We start from the raw sequence: 21,155 nt of genomic DNA on the forward strand, positions 1-21,155 counted from the left end.
ACGTGATAGAGCTTAAACGGAAATCATACCATGTTAATGTCTTGATTTTGTTTATATGATGGATGGACTTGTATAATTATGAATCAAAGTGATTGAATGTATGAGTATGACTTGTGGTTGAGAACATAATTGAGTTAGAAGTGATAGAATACATGTGAAAACTTGAAAAGAATGGGCTACCATGTTCGGCTAAGAAGGTGAAACTTGGAAATGGAACTCCTATGTGATGTTAATTGAATGTTAAATTGTATTGATGATTGACATGATGAAATTGAAAACATAGAATACAAGATTATGGCAACATTAGGTTCAGCCTTGAAATGATGATTTTGTTAGGCATGAAGGCCATATATGACTCTTGTTAACATATCTGAACTTGTTGATTCGATATGAGAAGCTTGAGTCCGCGTAAATCATTATGTCTGAAATTTACTTAAATCATCTGGGGTCTTAGACTAATTATTTGAAGACTCCTACTCATAATTATAATAAATTTTTTTCTGAGTTTCTTATCACTTTTAGTCCCAATAGCACAATTGTGCGCGAGGACTATACTGAAATTCGGTGTTTTTCACGCAAGGGGTCATGGATTGATTTATTTGATATTTCCTTCTATTTTACACATGATATCACCCAATTTACAAAATTTCCTCCTTCAAATTATTATTTTTACCTGGTCGAGTTTTTATGATTTATCGTTAACTAATATTTCACATACTATTTTATTAATTTAGCTTCTTTAAATTCTAAATTAATCTCCCGAAAATGTTCATCCCAATTCATAAGATTTTCTCCCTAATTTATTATTTTTCAATTAATAGTTACCCTATTTAACCCATATTTATCTATTTTTGACAAGGGGTTTACATATTACACTATGGCCACTTTGAAAAATCTTTTCATTTTTCACCTGGGTAGGTCACCCATTACAATGAGATCATTTTGAGAAATCTTTGTAGTTTTCATCTAGGCAAGTCGCCCATTACAATAAGACCACTTTGACAAATCTTTGAATTCTTCACCTAGGTACGTCATCCGTTATAATGAAACTATTTGGAAAAGTCTTTGTATTCTTCACCTTGGCAGGTCACCCATGATAATTTGACCATTTCAAAAATCGTTAGACAGGTTGTCTAGTACAACTATACCACTTCAAAAAAATGTTCATTCTTTCATGAAGAGCATCTTTTTCTTTACAAATCCTATATTTTTCCTTTTAAGAGTGCTTTCTAGCCCTCGTTTTCCAGATAGTGCACTTTTTAGCCCTATCTTTTTTCCCTTTAAATGCGTCTTTAAGCCTTCAACCATTAGATAATGCACTTTTTAGCCCTATCCCTTCTCTTCTTTAATGCGCCTTTGAGCCTTTAACCATCAGATAGAATATTTCTAACCCTATCTATTTTTTAGTGTCTTTGAGCCCTTATCCCTTAGATAATATGTTTTCTAACCCTATCCTTTTTTTTTATTGTGTTTTCTAGCCCTTACATACCAGATAATGCGCTTTCTAGCCCTATTTCTCTCTTTTCGTCTTTAAGCGCCCATCCCTAATAGTGCACTTTCTAACCCTATTGTTTTTTCCTCTGCATGCACGTTTTAGCCCTCATTTCAAATACTTTCAAAAAGATTGACCATTTCTTGATCTAGTGAGTATGTTATCTCTCATTTCTTTTTCTTCTTTATAATGCTTACTATCTAAAGTCTCTTACGAGACTTTTTATCGTAAGCATTATAAAGAGAGGAGCAACTATCATAACCTATTTTTGGGTTATTCCCTAAATTTTACCCTTTTTTCTTTTAAAATAAAAAAAAAAATAATAGCAAGAAGACCGATGATTTGACAAAAGTAGGCTGCGGAGGATTTCAAATATAGAAAAAAAATCAAGTTGTAATTTTGGACAAAATTTAAAGCCTAATTGTACCCCCATTGTACCCAAAACTAGAGAAATGATGCAGATTGAAGGTCAAATTAAATGATTATTGGACAAATCTACAATAAAATTAAGTTTAGGGACATAATTAGATTTTAAATAAACCAATTTGATTTAATCATGGGCCAAATTAAAAGTTTAATTATATTTACGAATTGATTTTGGTCAAATTAAAGGATTTAATTAAGTGCAAGGACTTAATTATACTTTAAATGGGTCAAATTATTTTTATTATGGACTAAATTGATTGAAATCAAGGGTGAATTGAAGAGATTTGAATGTTTAATGGTCAATTGAGGGTCAATTTGCATAAATTCAAGACCAAGGACCAAAATAAAAAGACGCTGAAATTCAGGGCTGATGTTGAAGTTTAGCAGGGGCAAAATTGCATAAAATTAAAAGTTACAAACCAATTAGGAACGTAATTGAAATAATCATAAGATGAAGAACTAAATTGAACTTTGATCAAATCCCTAAATTAAAACCCTAAAATCCAAAATCAGGTTATTTCATTTAAATGAAACAACACGTTTTGACCAAAACGACGTTGTTTTTACAAAACAGTACAAAAACAAAAAACAGACAACTTGTCGTCGGGTTATTATTCATCATCCTTTTCTTTTAACACAAAAAAGGTTGCTTAGGTGGCTACTGTTCAGGTCCATTTAATGCTTCGTCTCTTCACCAAATTTGACAAAACAAACACCACCAAGATTGCCTGACATTTGACTACACCCCGATATGGCTCTTTCTGGCTAATTAACACCACGGCCGCCGCCGCAACGCCCCAAAAAGGCCAACTCAAGTAGCTTTTAACTGTCAAAATTTGATTTTTCATGATGGCAACTTTGAAGCAACGGTTGGAATCCTTCCGGTTTGAATCAAGGCCAAGATTGGTCCCCAAAAGAGACAAAGTGTCCCTTTCCCCCTTTAAAAATAGAAGTGAATTGCAAGCATTGAGCAAGAAGAAAATTAAGGTCAAAGTTGGGAAAAAATCGGCTATTTTCCCAAGTTTTTTTTCTCCCCTCACGACCACCTCTTTCCCCTCTTCCTTCGTCGTGCATTCATTGTCGTTGCAGCCACTAGCCACACTTCGGACTTCCTTGCACCACCAGGAATGCCACCAACACCTTTTCTCCTCTAGCCAGTTAAGCCTCCCTCTATTTTTTCTCTTGTCCCCCCTCCCCGGATGACAATAGACATAGGCGTTGGGTCGGGCTAGCGACCATGTAGGCTAGACCCATTTTAGCCCAGCCTAGATGGTTAGGCCAGATCCAACCCAACTTTTTTTAAAAAAAGATTGTTGGGTTGTCATACGGCCCAACCTAACTAGGTTGCACCTGTTGTAGCCCAACTTCGATGGCTAAGCCAGTTCTAGCCTAGACCCCCCAACAAAAAGAGTTATATTGGGCTGTCAGTCGACCTAACCAGACTGAGTCGGGCTGGACCTGTTTAAGCCCAGCTCGGATGGCTGGGCCGAGTCCAGCCCCATATATTTTTAATAATAATAATAATTAAATATTTTTTAAAAAATCTTCAATTTTCCAAAATGTGTTTTAAAAATATTTGTGAATCTCTCACATGTTTTTCCAATAATTTTGCATAATATTAGGTTGTATATTTACACTATAAAATACATATCTGATATTAACCCGATAAGGTAGAGACTTCCTCACGAAAAGATATCTGCCTTGGACCTTAGAAAAGACCAATGGACAAAAATGCAACTTATAATAACAATCAAACAACAATGCAACTAACCTTAGGTAAGGTGCACTGGGGGGTCATCATTTTCCCCTTACACAACCAATCCCTTACCCAGACTCTCGTAGACCATTAGGTTTCCTAATGACCATAACACTAAGTGGTGACTCCTGAACCTCATAATCATAATTTTATGATTAAACTCAAAACCCTCTTTTCACCATCATTTAGGAGGTAAACCTGTCATTCAATGCCACACATGCCACGATAGTATTCAACCCACCTTCTAATATTTTAATTACAAGATATAAGCCTGATACATTCTTTATTTTTTGGACTTTAACGGGTTGGATATATCGGGTTGGACTAAATTTTTTATAGCTATTACAAATTTGTGCAGGTTGGGCATATTAATTTCATTATTCTTTGACGATCCTAAAAAAAATATTGGGTTACAAAAGAGCATCAATTATACAAGTAAGAGATAAAAAAAAAACTGATAATTAATTAAGTACATGGAGTTTGAAGGAGAGAATGAAAGGGAAAAATATTAAAAGAATAAAAAGCGGTTGTGAGTGTGAAGGAGAACGAAAAAAAATTAACTGTGAAAATGAAAAATATTATTTATACCACGGATTATGGTTATTTACATTGGGTTATATGAGTTGAATTGGGTTGAGCGGGTTTCAAAAATCTCAACTTGCATTCGACCTGTGATATCCATTTATTAGATTTTTTAATCCACTATCATCCATAATATCTAAATTATCCAACTTTAACGAGTTGTGTTAAGTCAAATAATGTAAATATTTCAGATTGAGCTAGTTTTTTTAACACCCTTGTTATTAGCCTTGTCATGCTTTCTTTTATTTTCTTTAATGGTAATGAATTGGACACATCGTGTAACAAAACCATGATTTTGTTAGGCATGGAGGCCATATATGACTCTCATTAACGTATCCAAACTTGTTGATTTGATATGAGAAGCCTGAGCCTATCCCATCAGTTATAATTTTGTTAGAGATCAGACCATTAATTTGATGGTGTATTGAGTTTCTAGGTTACCTAATGTAATATTCTACATGTTCATATGCGCTTGGACATGCATTAAAGACCATTTTCTTAATTGAATGAATAATGGAGCCATAGTACAATAATGATAGATCTCAAAGACTCAGGAAACCTAATCCAAGATATCTTGATGTGTTGATAACAAAACAAGGAAGATCTAGTCAGAAGGATGTTAATGTCGGAGCTGGAGCTATTCAAAAGGAAGGAAGTCATGAACCAGATGCTTGTCTTTAGGCACAGGATTAGGAAATATTGTTAAGTTTGTTAAGAGGTTAGTTGAAATTATTTGGAAGATAGTCATTGGTTGATTTCTTTAAATAATCTTTAGGACAAGTAGTTTGGAGGAGAATTTGATTGTAATCATGGTGTTATCTTCAGCCTAAATTAAAGAGTTATTTACCAATTTACTACTTTAGTTTGAGTAATTTTTTGGGTTCCATCATATCTAGTATCAGAGCCTGGTTATGGCCACTAACAAAGAGAGACTTGACAGGCTAGAGTTTGCAAAAGGTACGTGATAGCTTGATAAGATTAGCTGCCAAGATGGGGAAGACACGAGTTCAAATGCGAGGGATGAAGGGACAATTAAAAGAGGTCATTGACTCTTATCTAGGTTATGTCTTTCTTGGGAAAAATCATCCTAAAATTATAGTGAGAAAGACACTACTTCTCGAGGAGGGCATAATAGAGAGGAAGGGTTCCACTAACATAACCACTCACGATTCACCAAGATGGATTTTCCAAAAAACATTGGTGATGACTCAACCGAGTGGCTTAGTAGAGCTTGTCAATACTTTGAATTTCAAGAGAATATGGAGGAACAAAAGGTTGCTCAAGCATTTTTTCACCTAAAGGGTGAAGCCAACCAATGGTGGAAATGGATCAAGCAGGTTCAAAGAAATGAAGGACTAGAGATTACCTAGAGCTTATTTAAATTTGAGATCATGACTCATTTCGGTCCTACTAAGTATGAGTGCTTTGATGAAGCCTTGTCCCGAGTTAAGAAAACTGGTACTTTTAGGGACTATCAACGTGAATTTAAGAGGTTGGCCAATAGGGTTGTTGAGTGGCCTTAATCAGCCTTTATTGGCACTTTCCTTGGAGGCCTACGAGATGAAATTGCAGATAAGGTGTGCATGGCTAAACCACAGACCTTGTGAGAAGCTATTGGGGTAGCCAAGATAAAAGATGACCAACTCATGATAAGAAGAAGACAAGGGTGAACAAAAACGGTACGAACTGCACCTCCACAGCTCCGTCTCGCAACACCACCATTTTCAGCAACACCTGCAGCTCCAAAACAGGTGGTTGGCTCTCTGGTTAAGCACTTATCATGGGAAGAAATGTAGCGAAAAAGGGAGAGAGGCCTTTACTTCAACTGCAACGAGCGTTTCACCCCTGGCCATAGGTGTTAGACCCCATATATTTTTTTGATTGAAGGAGGAGAGGACGGAGAGGGTGAAACAAATGGCCATGGCCTCAAATTTGGGCAAATAAATAAAGAGTTAGAGCAGGAAGCAGGAAGAAGGAGGAGAGCAAGCAGAAATCACTTTCCATGTTTTTTCGGGCTGGAAGGGGCCTCATACCTTTGTAAGTTACAGAGTTGTTGCCACCTTTATTTACCAGTCACTTCTACCGAGAAATTTAATGTGAAGATCGCTGATGGAGACAACTTTCTTGTCAAGAGAAATATGAAGCATTACAGCTGGAGATCCAAGGTTTATCTTTTGCGGTCACATTATTTTCTCTCCCACTACAAGGACTGGATGTAGTCTTGGGTATACAATGGCTAGTGAAGTTGGGACTAGTCTTGTGTGATTGGCTCAACTTGACTATAAGATTTAACTAGTGAGAAGTGCCAAAGAAACTGCATGGCTAGAAGGATTCTTCTTCTATAGAGATTACTGTACAGTCTCTTGAAAAAGAAATTGAAGGTGGAGGGGCCTTTTTTTGTAGTGGTCAAGGAAATTAAAGATAGTGAAGGAAGAAGTGCTCAGGTGCCATTTGGCATAGGTAAGCTCTTAGAAGACTTTGCTGTAATTTTTGAAGAACCACAATCCTTACCTCCTTATAGAGAAGTGGACCACTTAATCACATTTAAAGGAGTCTCAATTATCAATGTGCACCCTTATAGGTACGCACACTTTCAGAATAACGAGATCGAATGCCAAGTACCTGAGATGCTAGAAAGTGGGACCATCCATCCTAGTCGTAGTTATTTTTCCTCACCAGTTTTACTAGTTAAGAAACAAATATGGTTCATGGTGTTTTTGTACAGATTATAGAGCACTAAATGAAGCTACGATTAAGGATTGTTTTCCCGTACCGATAGTGGATGATATAATTGATGAGCTATATAGTGCCAAGTATTTTAAAAAGTTGGATCTTCAAGCCGGATATTATCAAATTCAAGTTTAACCAGAAGATGTCCACAAGATGGCTTTATGAGTATTTGGTCATGTCTTTTGGATTGTGTAATGCGCTATTGTCGTTCCAAGCAACCATGAATGCTTTTTTTACATTGTTATTGTGTAAGTTCATTCTTGTGTTTTTTTTATAGTATTTTGATATACAGTCATTCATGGAAAGTGTATTTAGAACACTTTAGAGTTGTTTTTAAAATTTTACAAAGCCAACAATTTTTTAAAATATATTCTAAATGTGCATTCCAGCAAGTTAAGGTGGAAAGGTGGAATATTTGGGGCATTTTATTTCTAATGAAAGAGTATAAGTAGATAAAAGCAAAATTGCAGCGCCGAAGAATTGGCCAAGGCTTGATAATGTCACCAAGTTGCGGGGATTCTTGGGACTCACCAGGTATCACTGTAAGTTTGTGCACAATTATGGTACTAATGCAGCCCCACTAATGCAGCCCCACTAACACAATTACTGAAGAAATGAAAATTTCAGTGGGATAAGAAGGCATAAAAGGCATTCAAAGAGCTCAAAGTTTCCATGACCACAACCTCGGTATTGGCTATTCCTAATTTCAATAAAATCTTTGTAATTGAAACCAATGCTTTAGATGCAAAAATAGGGGTTGTTTTATCTCAACAAGGTCGGCCAGTAGCTTATTTAAGTCGAGCCTTAGGTCCAAGAAAAAAAGCCTGGCCTATTTATTCAAAAGAGATGTTGGCAATTGTTGAAGCAATTCGCTGTTGGAGGCCCTACCTCCTGGGAAGAAAATTTCAAATTCTGATTAACCAATGTAGCTTATAGTTCGTCCTTGAACAATGAGTTTCTACTCCAGAACAATAGAAATGGGGTGACCAAGTTCCTTGGTTATAATATACAGACTTGACAAGGAGAAAGGTACAGCAGATTCATTTTCTAGAGAAAGTGGGTCACCAACCCTTTGGGCTATCTCTAAGCCTCAATTCACAGTGGGGGCTAAAATGATCGGCAACATTTGAAAGTCCATGGTACAAGAGGTGAAGAATCACATGAAAGAGGAGCCTTACAAGATGGCTGCCTATATGTGTAGAAAGATAATTTGTTATGGTATAAATTGCATGCAGTGGTTCTATCATAATCTACCATGAATTCACGCATGAAGTCATGTTTATTGAGTTATATGAAATTAAAATTTTGTTTGTTTTTGTATTTTAAAAGTATTTTTAAAAAGAGTTAAATTTTTTTATTTTTTTCTTTACTTTAAATTAATATTTTTTAGTGTTTTTAAATCATTTTAATATGCTGATGTGAAAAATAATTTTTTAAAAATAAAAAAATATTATTTTAATATATTTTAAAATAAAAAACATTTTAAAAAATAACCATAACCACATTTACAAACTCATATCAGGTGCTCATTCAGGAGTACTAAGGACATGGAAGAGGATTGCTCAAGATTTACACTGGAATAGCATTAAGAAAGATGTGCAGAATTATGTGGCAACGTGCGACGTGTGGCAAGGAAATAAGGCTGATTCTCGATCACCTGTAGGCCTCTTGCAACCTCCACCGGTACCATCACAAGTGCAGGAGGATATCTCTATGAATTTGTAAGAATGCCATATTTGTGGTGGTGATTGACAAAATATGCCCACTTTATTGGTGTTAACCATACCTTTACAGCCAAGAAAATAGCAGAAGTATATGTGGAAAATGTAGCTCTTCTCTATGGTATTCCTCACACTATTATTAGTGATCGTGGTGCTTTATTTACTAGTAATTTCTGGTAAGAATTCTATAAGTTGCAAGGGACACGACTCAAGATGTCATTGGCATACCATCCGGAAACCGACGCACAGACGAAAGTTGTAAACCGAAGCTTCAGCAATACCTTCATCGCCTGTCCTGTCAAGCACCCAAGCAGTGGAGTCATCATAGGAGAATGGTAGGTTTCGCAGAGCACAACACCACCAGTTTCTGAAGATGGGTTGTTGGTGTTGGAGCCCATATCTGTCAAGGATTATAGGTGGGTGAAGCAAGGGAGCAGGCTAGAAGCTGAGGTATTAATTCAGTGGAGATATCTGCCTAAGGGGGAAGCTACGTGGGAATCAGTTAAACAGATGGAGAATTAATTTTTCACTTTCAACCTTGAGGGCAATGTCGAAGTCCCAGGGTCGGCAAATGATAGATCCCGAAGACTCAGGAAGCCTAATCCAAGATATCTTGATGACTTGATGTATTGACCGCAGAACAGGAAAGATCAAGTCAGAAGGATGTTAAAGTTGGAGCTGGAGCTATTCAAAAGGAAGGAAGTCATGAACCAGATGCTTGTCTTTAGGTGCAGGGTTAGGAAATATTTTTAAGTTTGTTTAGAGGTTAGTTGAGATTATTAGGGAGATAGTCTTTGGTTGATTTCTTTAAGTAAGTCTTCAGGACAAGTAGTTTAGGGGAGAATTTGATTGTAATCATGGTGTTATCTCCGGCCTAAATTGGAGAGTTATTTAGCAATTTAGTATTCTAGTCTGACTCAGTTTCTGGGTTCCATCAAATGATGTTGTCCTTTGTAGCGTATTTGTGAAGAACTTCTCTGCCAAGTAAGGGAAAGAAGGTGAAAGGGGAGAGAGAGAAATAAGAACAAGGAAATGAACATAAAATAAGATAAATTTATTAGCCTAGAGTTGTATACTTGGAAAATATGAAAACTGTACAGTAAACAAGAATACAAGATACATTTCCGAGGCTAGCTACTAGTTCCACTAATCATTCAGAGCCTGAATATATTTGGAAATTATTCTAGAGAAATTAAAAATGCTACCTAAATCCCATAATTCTTCCGCGTATTATTAGAGGATTTAAGTATTACATTTGTTTGTGGAATAAGTGGTGGACATCTCACTGTGGCAGGATGGTGAATCCCATGCCAGATTAGACTTCCATGCATCAGCCAAGTTTGAAGGCAAGCTGAAGGGAAATCCAATCGATCGAATAGTCCCCACCAGGTTATTTTCATGAATTGAACTTGGATTCTTTCTAAAACCTGCCTCATCATCTCCTGTACCCGTATTACCTTGCATTTCTTGTAGCAAATTGATCGAGAATCCATTGAACTGCTGCTGTGACCCTTCATATTCTATGCTCTCAGAAGTTTTACCAGCTTCACCTATCAAGGCAGGGTTCAAGAGCATGGAATGAGCATCATCTGTAGACTTTATGGGACCCGAAATCTCGAGTTGTGAACATAAGAAGTTGTTGGAAAGGTCACCATTTGATACAGGGCATAGATATGATTTGTAGACTGCGGGGTTAATAGGTTTGTAAGAGGGTATGTCTAGAACAGAGAAACTAGCAGGAGAGGCCTGCTGGAAGTCACTATTGGAGCCTATATGGAAACTTGATCCTATTTCAGTTACGCAAGACATGTTCTCTGAACAGAACTGAGGGAAGTGTGCCCCTTGAGCAAATAAATCAGAAGCAGTAGTGTCTGGTAATGGAGAGACCCAAGAGTGAGAAAGAGCTCTTTGTGCCATGGAATTGGTTTTCTTGAATATCCTACAAATAGCCCACGCATCCTACAATCATAGGAGAAAAATATTATTCATATTCGCAAAAATAATAATAATAAAAGTTTATTATCGAGAAGAAAATGAACGGTATATATTTTGAAGTACAGTACTGAAGCATGCATAGCATTACATTTGCAGGAAGGCTTTTGTCTAGGAGCTTCTTTGGTGGTGATGGTTCTGCAAGAGAAGGTAGCCGAAACTCGTGCATCATCCAGTCAGTTTTGATCCCTTTAGCTGCTCTACCTCTGTAGAACACCAGAGACTTCTTCAAGCCTATGCACTCGGTGCCATCAGAGGAATAAATGGGACGGTCTGTTCCAGTCGCCTTCCAAAACCCAGCTCCCGTAACTCGATTTGGCCTTGCACTGTTCCTGTATTTACGGTCCCTTGGGCAGTAAAAGTACAACTCTTTCTCCCCTGTAGTTGCCAGCTCTTCTTGTAGAAAAAAGGAGATCAAGAAACTACTCAATAAATAAGTTGAAATATTTAGAATGAACTACTCCATATGCCAAGCTTGGCATAAAGTATACAATAATGTCATAGTAATATTTACTTAAAAGTTTACAAGTTAAAATCATGATGCTGAAATTTTGTTTGCTTCCTAATGAAAGCTTGACAAAAGAATCTTCCAAACATGAAGATCATTCAAATGAATGCACCTTAACTTACGGACTCGATATGCTTTCAGAAGAAAGATGCAAGGAAATTTCTTACACTGACGAAAAGGGAGAGCAAAACAAGTTTGTTTTACATGCATGCAAAAACTAATTACTCAGCCCTAAATCAAACCAGTTGCCAAAAGAAAGAAAATGGAGAAAATTGTAAAGTGTTGAGTTCCTTACTTGGAAGATCCCAGGGATCATATTTATAAATATCAACTTGCTTAATCAGCTCAATAGGAAGAGATCGCTGCTGTATCTTTCTTTTGAGATAGAACCCAACAAGCTCTTCATCAGTCGGATGAAACCGAAATCCAGGCAACATCACATCATCAATCTTATCAACATCATTCTTCTCGTCCATCTTCCTCCTCTCACTTCTCTCTAAACCTTTCCCTTGGAGTAGTACACTAAATCTAGAGAGAGGTGAGGTGGAGAAATTAATTAGATGCAGTACTGGAATCTAAATATGAAGTGAACCTAAGTAGGAGAAGTAGGTTTAATCGTGTTCCTAAATCTTGAAATTGAAGAAGCTGTTGGAGAAACTAATCCAAACCCAATATTGATAATCTCAAAAACTGTTTATTGTAACAGTACGTAGTAGTGGAGCTAGCTCAAGCTGTGAGGAACATGAAACTTAAAAGAGAGCTATAAGTAAACAGAAGAGAAGTACTTGAGTTTTTACTTAATTAAAAACCAAATTCTATATGCTTCCTGAGAAGGGTTCTGCCTCCGAAGCTTAAGCCGCCATTTGAGGATGACTGCAATGGAGAGTGTGTTTCTGCGACAATCACGATGACTTTGTAAGAAATATTTGAGCTGAGCTATAGCTATTTAAGCTCATGACTTGTTAAAAGGAAATTGTGGTTTTTGATGGAGCTACCTCATGACTTGCTCTCTCTTAAATCCAATTCAAGGATCTCAAGAGACTACAAAAACAGCAGTCTTTTGAGATTTGTAAACCAAGTTGTTAATTTTCACTCTTCTTGGATTAAAAAAAAGCTCTTCATTTTATCTTCAACAAATCAAAGACAAAATGACAAACCAAGCTCCCAATGTCATACTTTTTTTATTTCACTTTGTAAAAATATTCATAGCTTGAATTTGTTTTTTCTTTAAATTATTGGGAGAGGTCTCTTGATGGACCAGGTTCCAACAATACAAAAAAGTTTAAATTTATATTTAATTCAATGCATGAGATTCTCTGCAAATTCTCCTGAGAAAAATTATCTATTTTGGTTTCCCTTGGATCAAAAAAATTCCCTTTCCATTCTTTCTTAGACCTTCCATTCCATTCTTTCTGCTACATATGAACATGTGATGAGTCAAAGCTGCTAGGTTTGGATTTTATATATGGAGATTCCTCAAATGGGTTATTAAGTACTAAAATAATATGGAAAGGGTTCCCAACTGGGCTAACTTAACCTAATTAAAAAATCAGTAAATAATTATTTGACACTTTGAGAGGACATACCCATTGCCAATATCCATAATTTTCAGGGTAGCTCATAAGTATCCACCTCCAGCATATTGAATCCACTGAACTAAGAAAAGGCTCCAAAGCAACTCCATTGTAGCTTTTTTACATGATGAAATTCAGAATTTAAATATATATACATTTCTAAAAAATATAGGAGCTCTTTCTTGAAAATAGCTCATTTGATAATAAATAATATTTTTCCTTTCCTTTTAATTGTTTTCAGCTTGTGTATATAATTCATGGCTGTAAGCGAACATTTTTCTCAAGTGAATTTTCTATCCTTGATTGGAAAAAAAAGGGGGTTCTAATTACTTAAAATAATTGGAAGTACGCATGATCAAGTGGTAGAGATTTTGTCATTTTGTAGTAAAGCAAATAACTCGACACCATTATTAATATAACGAAGAGAAAATAAAGGTAAGACATGATATAAAATAATAAGCTCATAAGCAGCAATTTCCATATCCCTGAAAAGTTTTCCTGTATCATTTTCTTATAAAATAATGCTACAGGTATTGGCAGTGGTACTCTTCCTACAACCTTTACTAATCAAGATTACTTATTAACAAATATTAAAAAAAAAAAAAAAAAACAAGGTAAATTTACTGTGTGACAAATTTTACTGTTAATTTGTATAATGTAATTACCATTTTTCCCTTCTAAAAAAATCAATGACCATGGTTTTGGGAGTATTTTCATTTTTTACAAAATTTATTGGTCATTAATGAATTGATTAGAGATAGAGTTGTCCTTCTGCTTCTTTAAAGCACTGTGGAATAATATAAAATTTTAGATCGGATATTAAAATGGTTTTTTTGTCATTTCGTTTTTTACATAGTAAAATAACTATTACTTTTAAAATCAAGATTTTAAAAACTTGCGTTCTGAGAATTTTTTATCTTTTTATTATGATTTTTTTGTTATTATGAAGTTGATAGAGAAAAATTTAGCTTTTAATTAACATAAAATAATATTTTAATAAAAAAGTTGTTGAGGCATATTGTACTATTCATGGATACAATGTAATTATCATTTTGCTCTTCTAAAAAAAACAAATGGTCTTGATGAAGATATTTTGATCTTCTCATAAAGTCCATTAATTATTACCTGAACGATTATGGATAAAGTTGTCTTTTTATTTTTTTAAATCACAATGAAATTGCTCATTTACTCTTAAAAGTATAATCTTTAGAAATGGCATCAAGGGTTTTTTAGTCATTTTTTTTGCAAAATAAAATGACTCTATTATCCTTAAAATTAAAAAATTTAAAGCTTGTATATAGGGGCTTTTAAATTTTTTTCATTATGATTTTATTATTATTATGAAATTAATTTATAGCAACTTATTTTTTTAATAAATATAAAATAATATTTTAATCGGAACAAACAAATTCTATATGCTATCATCGAACTAAGAAATTGTAATGAATAGATCAGTACTTATATCAAATCATAACTTCAACAAGCCAAATAAAAAAGAAGAAAAAACAATCTTCAACAGATAAAACAAAGTAAAGAACATATTGCAAGTTTTCATATCTGTGAATACATAGAAAATAGTAGTATTAGTCATAAGAATTATACTATATTTGTTTTATTAATAATCGGTATTTGTTGGGGGGGAAAAATCTCATTACATTTATAAGAGAACATGGAATTGTGATCATATTAAGAATGTATCTAGAGAGCCCTTATTAAATTAAAATTAAAAATAATAATTGGCTTCATTCTTAGTTTGTTTGTTTTTTTGTCAATTATTTTTTTTTCATTCACATAAGTTTTTTTTTAATTTAATCTTTTCAAATTGAGTTTATTTGAGATTGAGTTTGATAGTTTGATTCGATTATGTTGATATGAGGTTTCCGCGATGTCAAAATAATATCTCAATATTGAATTGATGTTCAGTTTTACAAAAACAAAATCTCATTTTATTATTTGAGGTTATGAAAAATAAAGGGACTTGAATTGAAACTGGAGGGAAATAGCCTTTGTTGTTTTAAGAACAATTCTACTTATTTTATGTTGATATGAGGTTTCCGCGATGTCAAAATAATATCTCAATATTGAATTGATGTTCAGTTTTACAAAAACAAAATCTCATTTTATTATTTGAGGTTATGAAAAATAGAGGGACTTGAATTGAAACTGGAGGGAAATAGCCTTTGTTGTTTTAAGAACAATTCTACTTATCTTTTAGGTCACTAGCTTCTTCTTTTTTTTAGTTATATGGGGTTCTCACGATGTAAAAAAAATATTGTTTTTGGGTTGTTCAATATTGGAAGACCAATATGCTCCGCCATAACCTGTATAGTATCTTCTTATTTTTTAGGTCACTAGCTTCCTTATTGGAAGACCAATATGCTCCGCCATAACCTTGACGTCATGCACATCGAAAAGAACGTGTTTGAGAACATTTTCAACACCATCATGGATGTGAAGGGGAAGACAAAGGACAACATCAAAGCTAGATTGGATATAACTTTATACTGTAACCGTAAAAATATGGAGTTGGTTTATGATGAGTCACGGGTTGCAAAACCAAGAGCAAGCTTCGTGTTAGAGAAAAACATACAACTGCTAGTCTATAAATGGCTTAAGAGTCTGCGTTTTCTGGATGGACATGCATCGAACATATCAAGGCTAGTTAATATAGAGGACTGCAGATTGTATGGAATGAAGAGTCATGACTGCCACGTGTTTATGCAAACACTCATCCCATTAGCTTTTTGTGATTTGTTGCCAAAGGGAATATGGGATGCATTCACGGAGATCAGTCATTTCTTCAGAGATATATGCTCCAGCAAGTTGAATGTTTAGCACATTGAGAGGCTTCAAACGAATATCGTCGAGACACTATACAAACTTGAGATGATATTCCCTCCATCATTTTTTTGACTCAATGGAGCATCTCCTTATACATCTACCGTTCGAGGCAAAAGCTGGAGGACCGGTCCAATATAGATGGATGTACCCCTTCGAACGGTTAGATATTACATTGCAATATAATTCATATATAAAAGTATTTTCTATGTTTTTCTTAATTGAAAATACTTGATTAATGCAGATACTTGTTTAATCTCAAGAAAAAGGTTAAGAACAAGGCGCATGTTAAGGCTTCGATATGTGAGGCCTATATTGTTGAGGAGATCTCAACATTTATCTCGTACTATTTCGAACCTCATCTGAGAACGAGAATCAATCGCGTTCCACGGCATGATGATGGCGGTGAAGTGCCTTCCAGTGGGAACTTGTCAATATTCTCCAATACTGGACGACCCACACCTAAAAATGCCGTAAGAGGAAGATATTTGTCGGAACTAGAGTTCAAACAAGCACACAACTATGTTCTATTTAACTGTGATGAGCTGAGACCTTTTATTCAGTAAGTTTATATATGTATAATACTAATTAAACTTTATTAGTAATATACTGTTAATTATATATTGTAATATCATACATTCATTATCACTTGCAGGCAACATCGACAATATTTGCTCTCCAATAAATCACAGCTGACCGAATCCCAGATCTTTCAATTACAAAATGAACAATTTGCCACATGTTTCAGAACACATGTAAGCACTATCACAAACTCATTCTAACTTGCAAAATTACTGTACGTATGCATGTCATTACGAGATTCTCGTTCATAAACTGTTTATTGATGTACATTACATACAAGGTTTATCAAATGGGAAGGAGTGCGCCTAAATCATGGTCTTCACTAAGCCTAGGGCCTGAAAGAAAATGTAAGTGCTACAACGGGTATTTTATCAATGGATATGTTTTCCATACTGAAGAATACGGGCAAGGAAGAAAGACATACAACAGCGGTGTTTGTGTTAAGGGATCCACTAGTAGTGAGTTAGATATTGACTATTATGGTATATTAGAAGAGGTCGTCGAACTGCAATATCATAACGAGCAGAATAGAGTGTTTTTATTCAAATGTTATTGGTATGACACGACTGACAAAGGAGTCAGAGTTGATCAGTACTATGGTCTGGTCGAAATCAACTCAAAAGTTAGACTCCGCAACATAAATTATGTCTTTGTTTTCGCAAAGCAATGTCAACAAGTTTATTACACATACACCCCTTCATTTAGAAAGGATCGATCAAGAGTGGATTGGTTGTCTGTTTTAAAAACGAAACCCCGGGGTCGTGTCGAGGTTGTTCAGGATGAGAACGAAGACACAAGTGTGCGAGATGAAGTCTTTCAAGTTAGTGAGTTGGTTGAACCATATCGAGTTGCTCCTTCGATTGAATTGGAAGAAAATTCAAATTTTCGTGTTTTCGATGATAGTTTTGTTGATGTTGAAGCATAGGAGTTGAATGTTATTTTGAACTGTAGCAGACAAGCAAATGTCGATGAAGAAGATATCCACATTGAAGATTTCGATGAAGGTGATGACTGTTCAATTGATGACGAAGAAGAAGAAAATTCTGACTAACTATCAAAATGAAGCCCTGTGTAAAACCCTTTTTTTTTTCATGTAATTTAGATTGTGGATGATATATTTTGTAACACGAAATATTTATTACTTGAAATGCCACAATCACCGACGTCCATACCGACGGAATAGGTCCGTCTGCATTTCACAGAGAGTTCAAAAATAATTACTTGAAATGCCACAATCACCGACGGAATAAGTCCGTCGGCATTTCACAGAGAGTTCGAAAATAATTACTTGAAATGCCACAATCACCGACGCCAATGCCGACAGATATATGTGTGTCAGTAAGTTGTCGGCGGGTCAATTTTACTGACAAAATTATCGACGGACTGTGCGAATTCCAAAGGGTGGTACATTAAATGCATCTCTGACCGCGGCATCTTGCCGACAGAATTACCGACGGACCACGAAAAATATGGAGGGACATTAAAAATTTTGGTGCGAAATTCAAAAATTACCGACGGATTTTTGACACTTCACCAACAGAATAAATTAAAATAATAATTAATTTTATATCTGTCGGTGAATCCGTCGGTAAAACTGCCATATATGTTCTAGCGACCGCCCCTTCAGTTCATTTTTTTCTTCTCCTCCGTTTTTCACCTTAAATTTTGATTTTTTTCCTCTCCATTTCTTCAAAGCTTTCACCTACAATCTCTAGCAAGTTTTCTTGTGAATCTTCATTAGTTTAAAAGGTATGTGTTTCTTCTATTTCATTTTACTTTAAGGGTTTTTTTTTGCTATTTTTATTTTTGTTATGTTTTTTTTTGGTGTATTTTTTGTAATGTAGATAAAGTCTTGAATTCAACACATTATTAAAGTAAGCATATTTCATTCCTAAAGTCTATATTTTTTTTTTGAATTTATTGAATATTTTTTATTGTTGTATTGGCATGATTATTATTAGTTAATTTGTTGAATATTTATTGTTAATGTTGAATTTACATTAGAATTAGTAATTGAATATGTTGGAATAATTATTAATTTTACTCTATTATTGCATGATTTGTGTTTAATTTTTTCCATTTATTTTGATTGTTAGTCTAGAGTTTTTTTTGAATTTATTGTTTTGTTGTATAGGCATAATTATTGAATAATTTTTTGAATTGTAATTGTTAATGTTGAATTTACCTTAGTATTAGTAATTGGATATTTTGGAATAATTGTTAATTTTACTATTATTGCATGATTTATGTTTAATTTTTTCCATTAATTTTAATTGTTAGTCTAGAGTTTTTTTTATTTATTGAATATATTTTATTGTTGTATTGGCATAATTATTGAATAATTTGTTGAATTGTAATTCTTAATGTTGAATTTACCTTAGGATTAGTAATTGAATATGTTGGAATAATTAGTATAGATTGGGTCAATTGGTTGTGGCTATTGTTAATATGTGCAGGTTTGTGGATTTGGGTAATATCCAGTATAGGGGAGGTGCTGTCGAATTTTTTTTTAACATTTGAATTTAATTATATAATTATTTGTAAAAAATTATGTAGATGCGTAGAATGAAAACCAGAGTTGGTCGCTCACGTATGGTCACAGCTAGTTCGTCTAGCAGCGAGGATGATATTTCCTTAGGTGCCTCTCAAGAAGAGGCACCTACACCACCTGCACCGTCAACCGATGCTGCCTCTTCCAGCGCTAGTTCACAGCGCAGAGGCGGGGTGCCTTCGCAGCGGAATCAATTTACCCGCAAGTACGAGGCACAGTAGAAGGACGACCTTTCAATGTAAATTTGCTAAGGTTTTAGTTTTTTAAAAAAAAAAAATTACAACATAATTTATGAAGTAATCACTATTGAATTTATTTCATTTATTTTCAGGTTCACAAACATTGAGGCTGCCCGAGTAATATCATCGGTGTTTAAATCGTCGATGGAGATTCCATTGTTTCAATGGAGTTAGATATTCAAGCATCCTGAATGGATGCCTCAAATCAATGCATGGTTTGACAGATTTGAGGTTGATGTTAATTTATAATTTTCAGTTTATTTCTAATAAATTATTAATATAATTGTAAAAAAATTATTATTTTTATTTAAAATTAATTATTTATATACATGACAAATTCTGCTGGGACAGTGAGCATAACACTGTTGCGAGGAGGGTGTGGGAAAATCACGCGGCAACTAGGTAACATCGAAAACAATACAAGATTTTTTTAGATAAAAATTTATGTTTCGAAATGTAATTTTTGGTTGCGTGAAGTAGGTTGCGTGATTTTTGGTATGAAGCACAAAAAAGGGCAAAACAAACCGCGAGAGATAGGGGCTGGAACAATGTTGTAGTTTGGAGGGATTTCAAACCGATATACATCCTGGAAGATATATGGCCGCACTATCTTGAGCACGTGACGTCTGAGCGGTTCACACGACGCTTACAGTCCGGTGCTGACAACCGGAATCGGCCAATTCATGGCTCGGTGACAACGCACACTGGCGGCTCCGTTCCGTTTGCTGCACATGCGAAACGGATGGTAAGATTAATTTAAATGAAATATATCGTTAAATTAAGTTGTTGTTAATAAATCTTTTTTTATTATAGGCTACGTCTCTTGGACGTGAGCCGAGCCCGATGGAGCTGTTTGTAGAGACGCACATGCGGAGTCAAGACCGCCAATAGGGGGCGCAACAGTTCGTTGATAACCGTGCTCAATATTTCGTGGTATGTTTGTTCAACCATTTTATTTTTTAAGTTATTATGTTTATTGAATTGAATATGATGATTACTTTTTTTATTTTCAGGAGACCTATAATAATCGGTTGAGGGAGAGATACGGGGACGATATTTTGACCCATCCGGAATTCGATCCGGATTTGTGGATGGAGGTTGGATCGTCAGGTGGACCCGATAAAAATCGAGTTTACGGGCTCTCCAACACCACGGTCGTCGGCCCGTAGTGTTTCAACCGTTGGGAGCTCCCAATCAATATCTCCTAATCCAAGGAGTTGGTGGCCTTGCAGCAACACACGACTCAGCTCACCGAAAAATACGACCACCTATCAGCGGAGTACGCACAACTCAAAACGTCTCAAGCACAACAAAGAGTGGAGTTTGAACAACTCAAAACGTCTCAAGCACAACAAAGAGTGGAGTCTGAACAACAAAAAACGGCTTACAGCTTCGCGAAATGGTCATGAACATGGCAACATAGAGTGGAACATGTGCGCCTAATCCTTTTTGGCCGTATAACCACCAGCCTCCTCCTCCTTCAGCTCCACCTTTATATTAATTTGTAATAAACATTATTTACCTTTAAAATTTCATTTAATATCTTTTTTTAAACACATTCAGTTTGTAATGAATATTATTTAACTTTGATTTTTTGTTTTTGATTTTTAATATAAATTTTATTTGCATTATTGGTTTTTATTACCATTAATTTATATAATTTTATATTATGTATTCTAAATAATTTTTTAAAAACAAATTTAGAAAAAAAACTATTACAAAGGGTTTTACCGTCGGAATGAATTCGTCGACATTTGCAAGTAGCTGCCACATTCACCGACGCATTTATAGACGGATATATTCGGTCGGTATTTCATACACTCACCGACAGCTTTACCGACGGAATGATTCCATCGGCATTTGACAGTAGCTGCCACAATTACCGATAAATTTACAGACGGATATATTCGGTCGGTATTTCAAACACTCACCGACAAATTTACCGACGGTAAGTAGCCGTCGATAAATCACGATATCACCGACGGAATAAAATCCGTCTGTATATTTCAAGCGGGAAACTTTTTTTTTGCGCACAAATTTCGTCTGTAAAACCATCGGCAAATGGTTTTTTTGTGTTTCCGACCGATATAGCGACGGAATGTGGAATTACCGACAAAGGGAAAGCCGACGGGCGTAATCCGTCGGTGAAGATGTCGGTAAATAA

At 35.1% G+C, this 21,155-nt stretch overlaps 1 protein-coding gene across 1 annotated transcript; it reads right to left on the reverse strand.

The window, feature by feature from the left end:
• Positions 1-9,740: 9,740 nt before the first annotated feature.
• LOC18097722 (protein FEZ) lies at positions 9,741-12,173 on the reverse strand. The gene is made up of 3 exons (XM_052452029.1): positions 11,503-12,173; positions 10,791-11,092; positions 9,741-10,666 (listed from the first exon to the last, which is right to left on the reverse strand). The coding sequence occupies exons 1-3, from the start codon at positions 11,681-11,683 to the stop codon at positions 9,950-9,952; spliced, it is 1,200 nt and encodes a 399-aa protein (XP_052307989.1). The 5' UTR covers positions 11,684-12,173; the 3' UTR covers positions 9,741-9,949.
• Between the last annotated feature and the right edge of the window lie 8,982 nt (positions 12,174-21,155).

This window comes from Populus trichocarpa, chromosome 4, assembly GCF_000002775.5.
Source record: "Populus trichocarpa isolate Nisqually-1 chromosome 4, P.trichocarpa_v4.1, whole genome shotgun sequence".
Taxonomy (NCBI): Eukaryota; Viridiplantae; Streptophyta; class Magnoliopsida; order Malpighiales; family Salicaceae; genus Populus; species Populus trichocarpa.

What these genes read in the sequence shown, in the direction of transcription:
- LOC18097722 (XM_052452029.1), bottom strand. Translation starts at nt 11,683, where the DNA reads ATGGACGAGAAGAATGATGTTGATAAGATTGATGATGTGATGTTGCCT. An exon ending in TGATCCCTGGGATCTTCCAA is followed by an intron (nt 11,093 to 11,502) that starts GTAAGGAACTCA and finishes TTCTACAAGAAG; the next exon opens with AGCTGGCAACTACAGGGGAG. An exon ending in ACAAAAGCCTTCCTGCAAAT is followed by an intron (nt 10,667 to 10,790) that starts GTAATGCTATGC and finishes CTATGATTGTAG; the next exon opens with GATGCGTGGGCTATTTGTAG.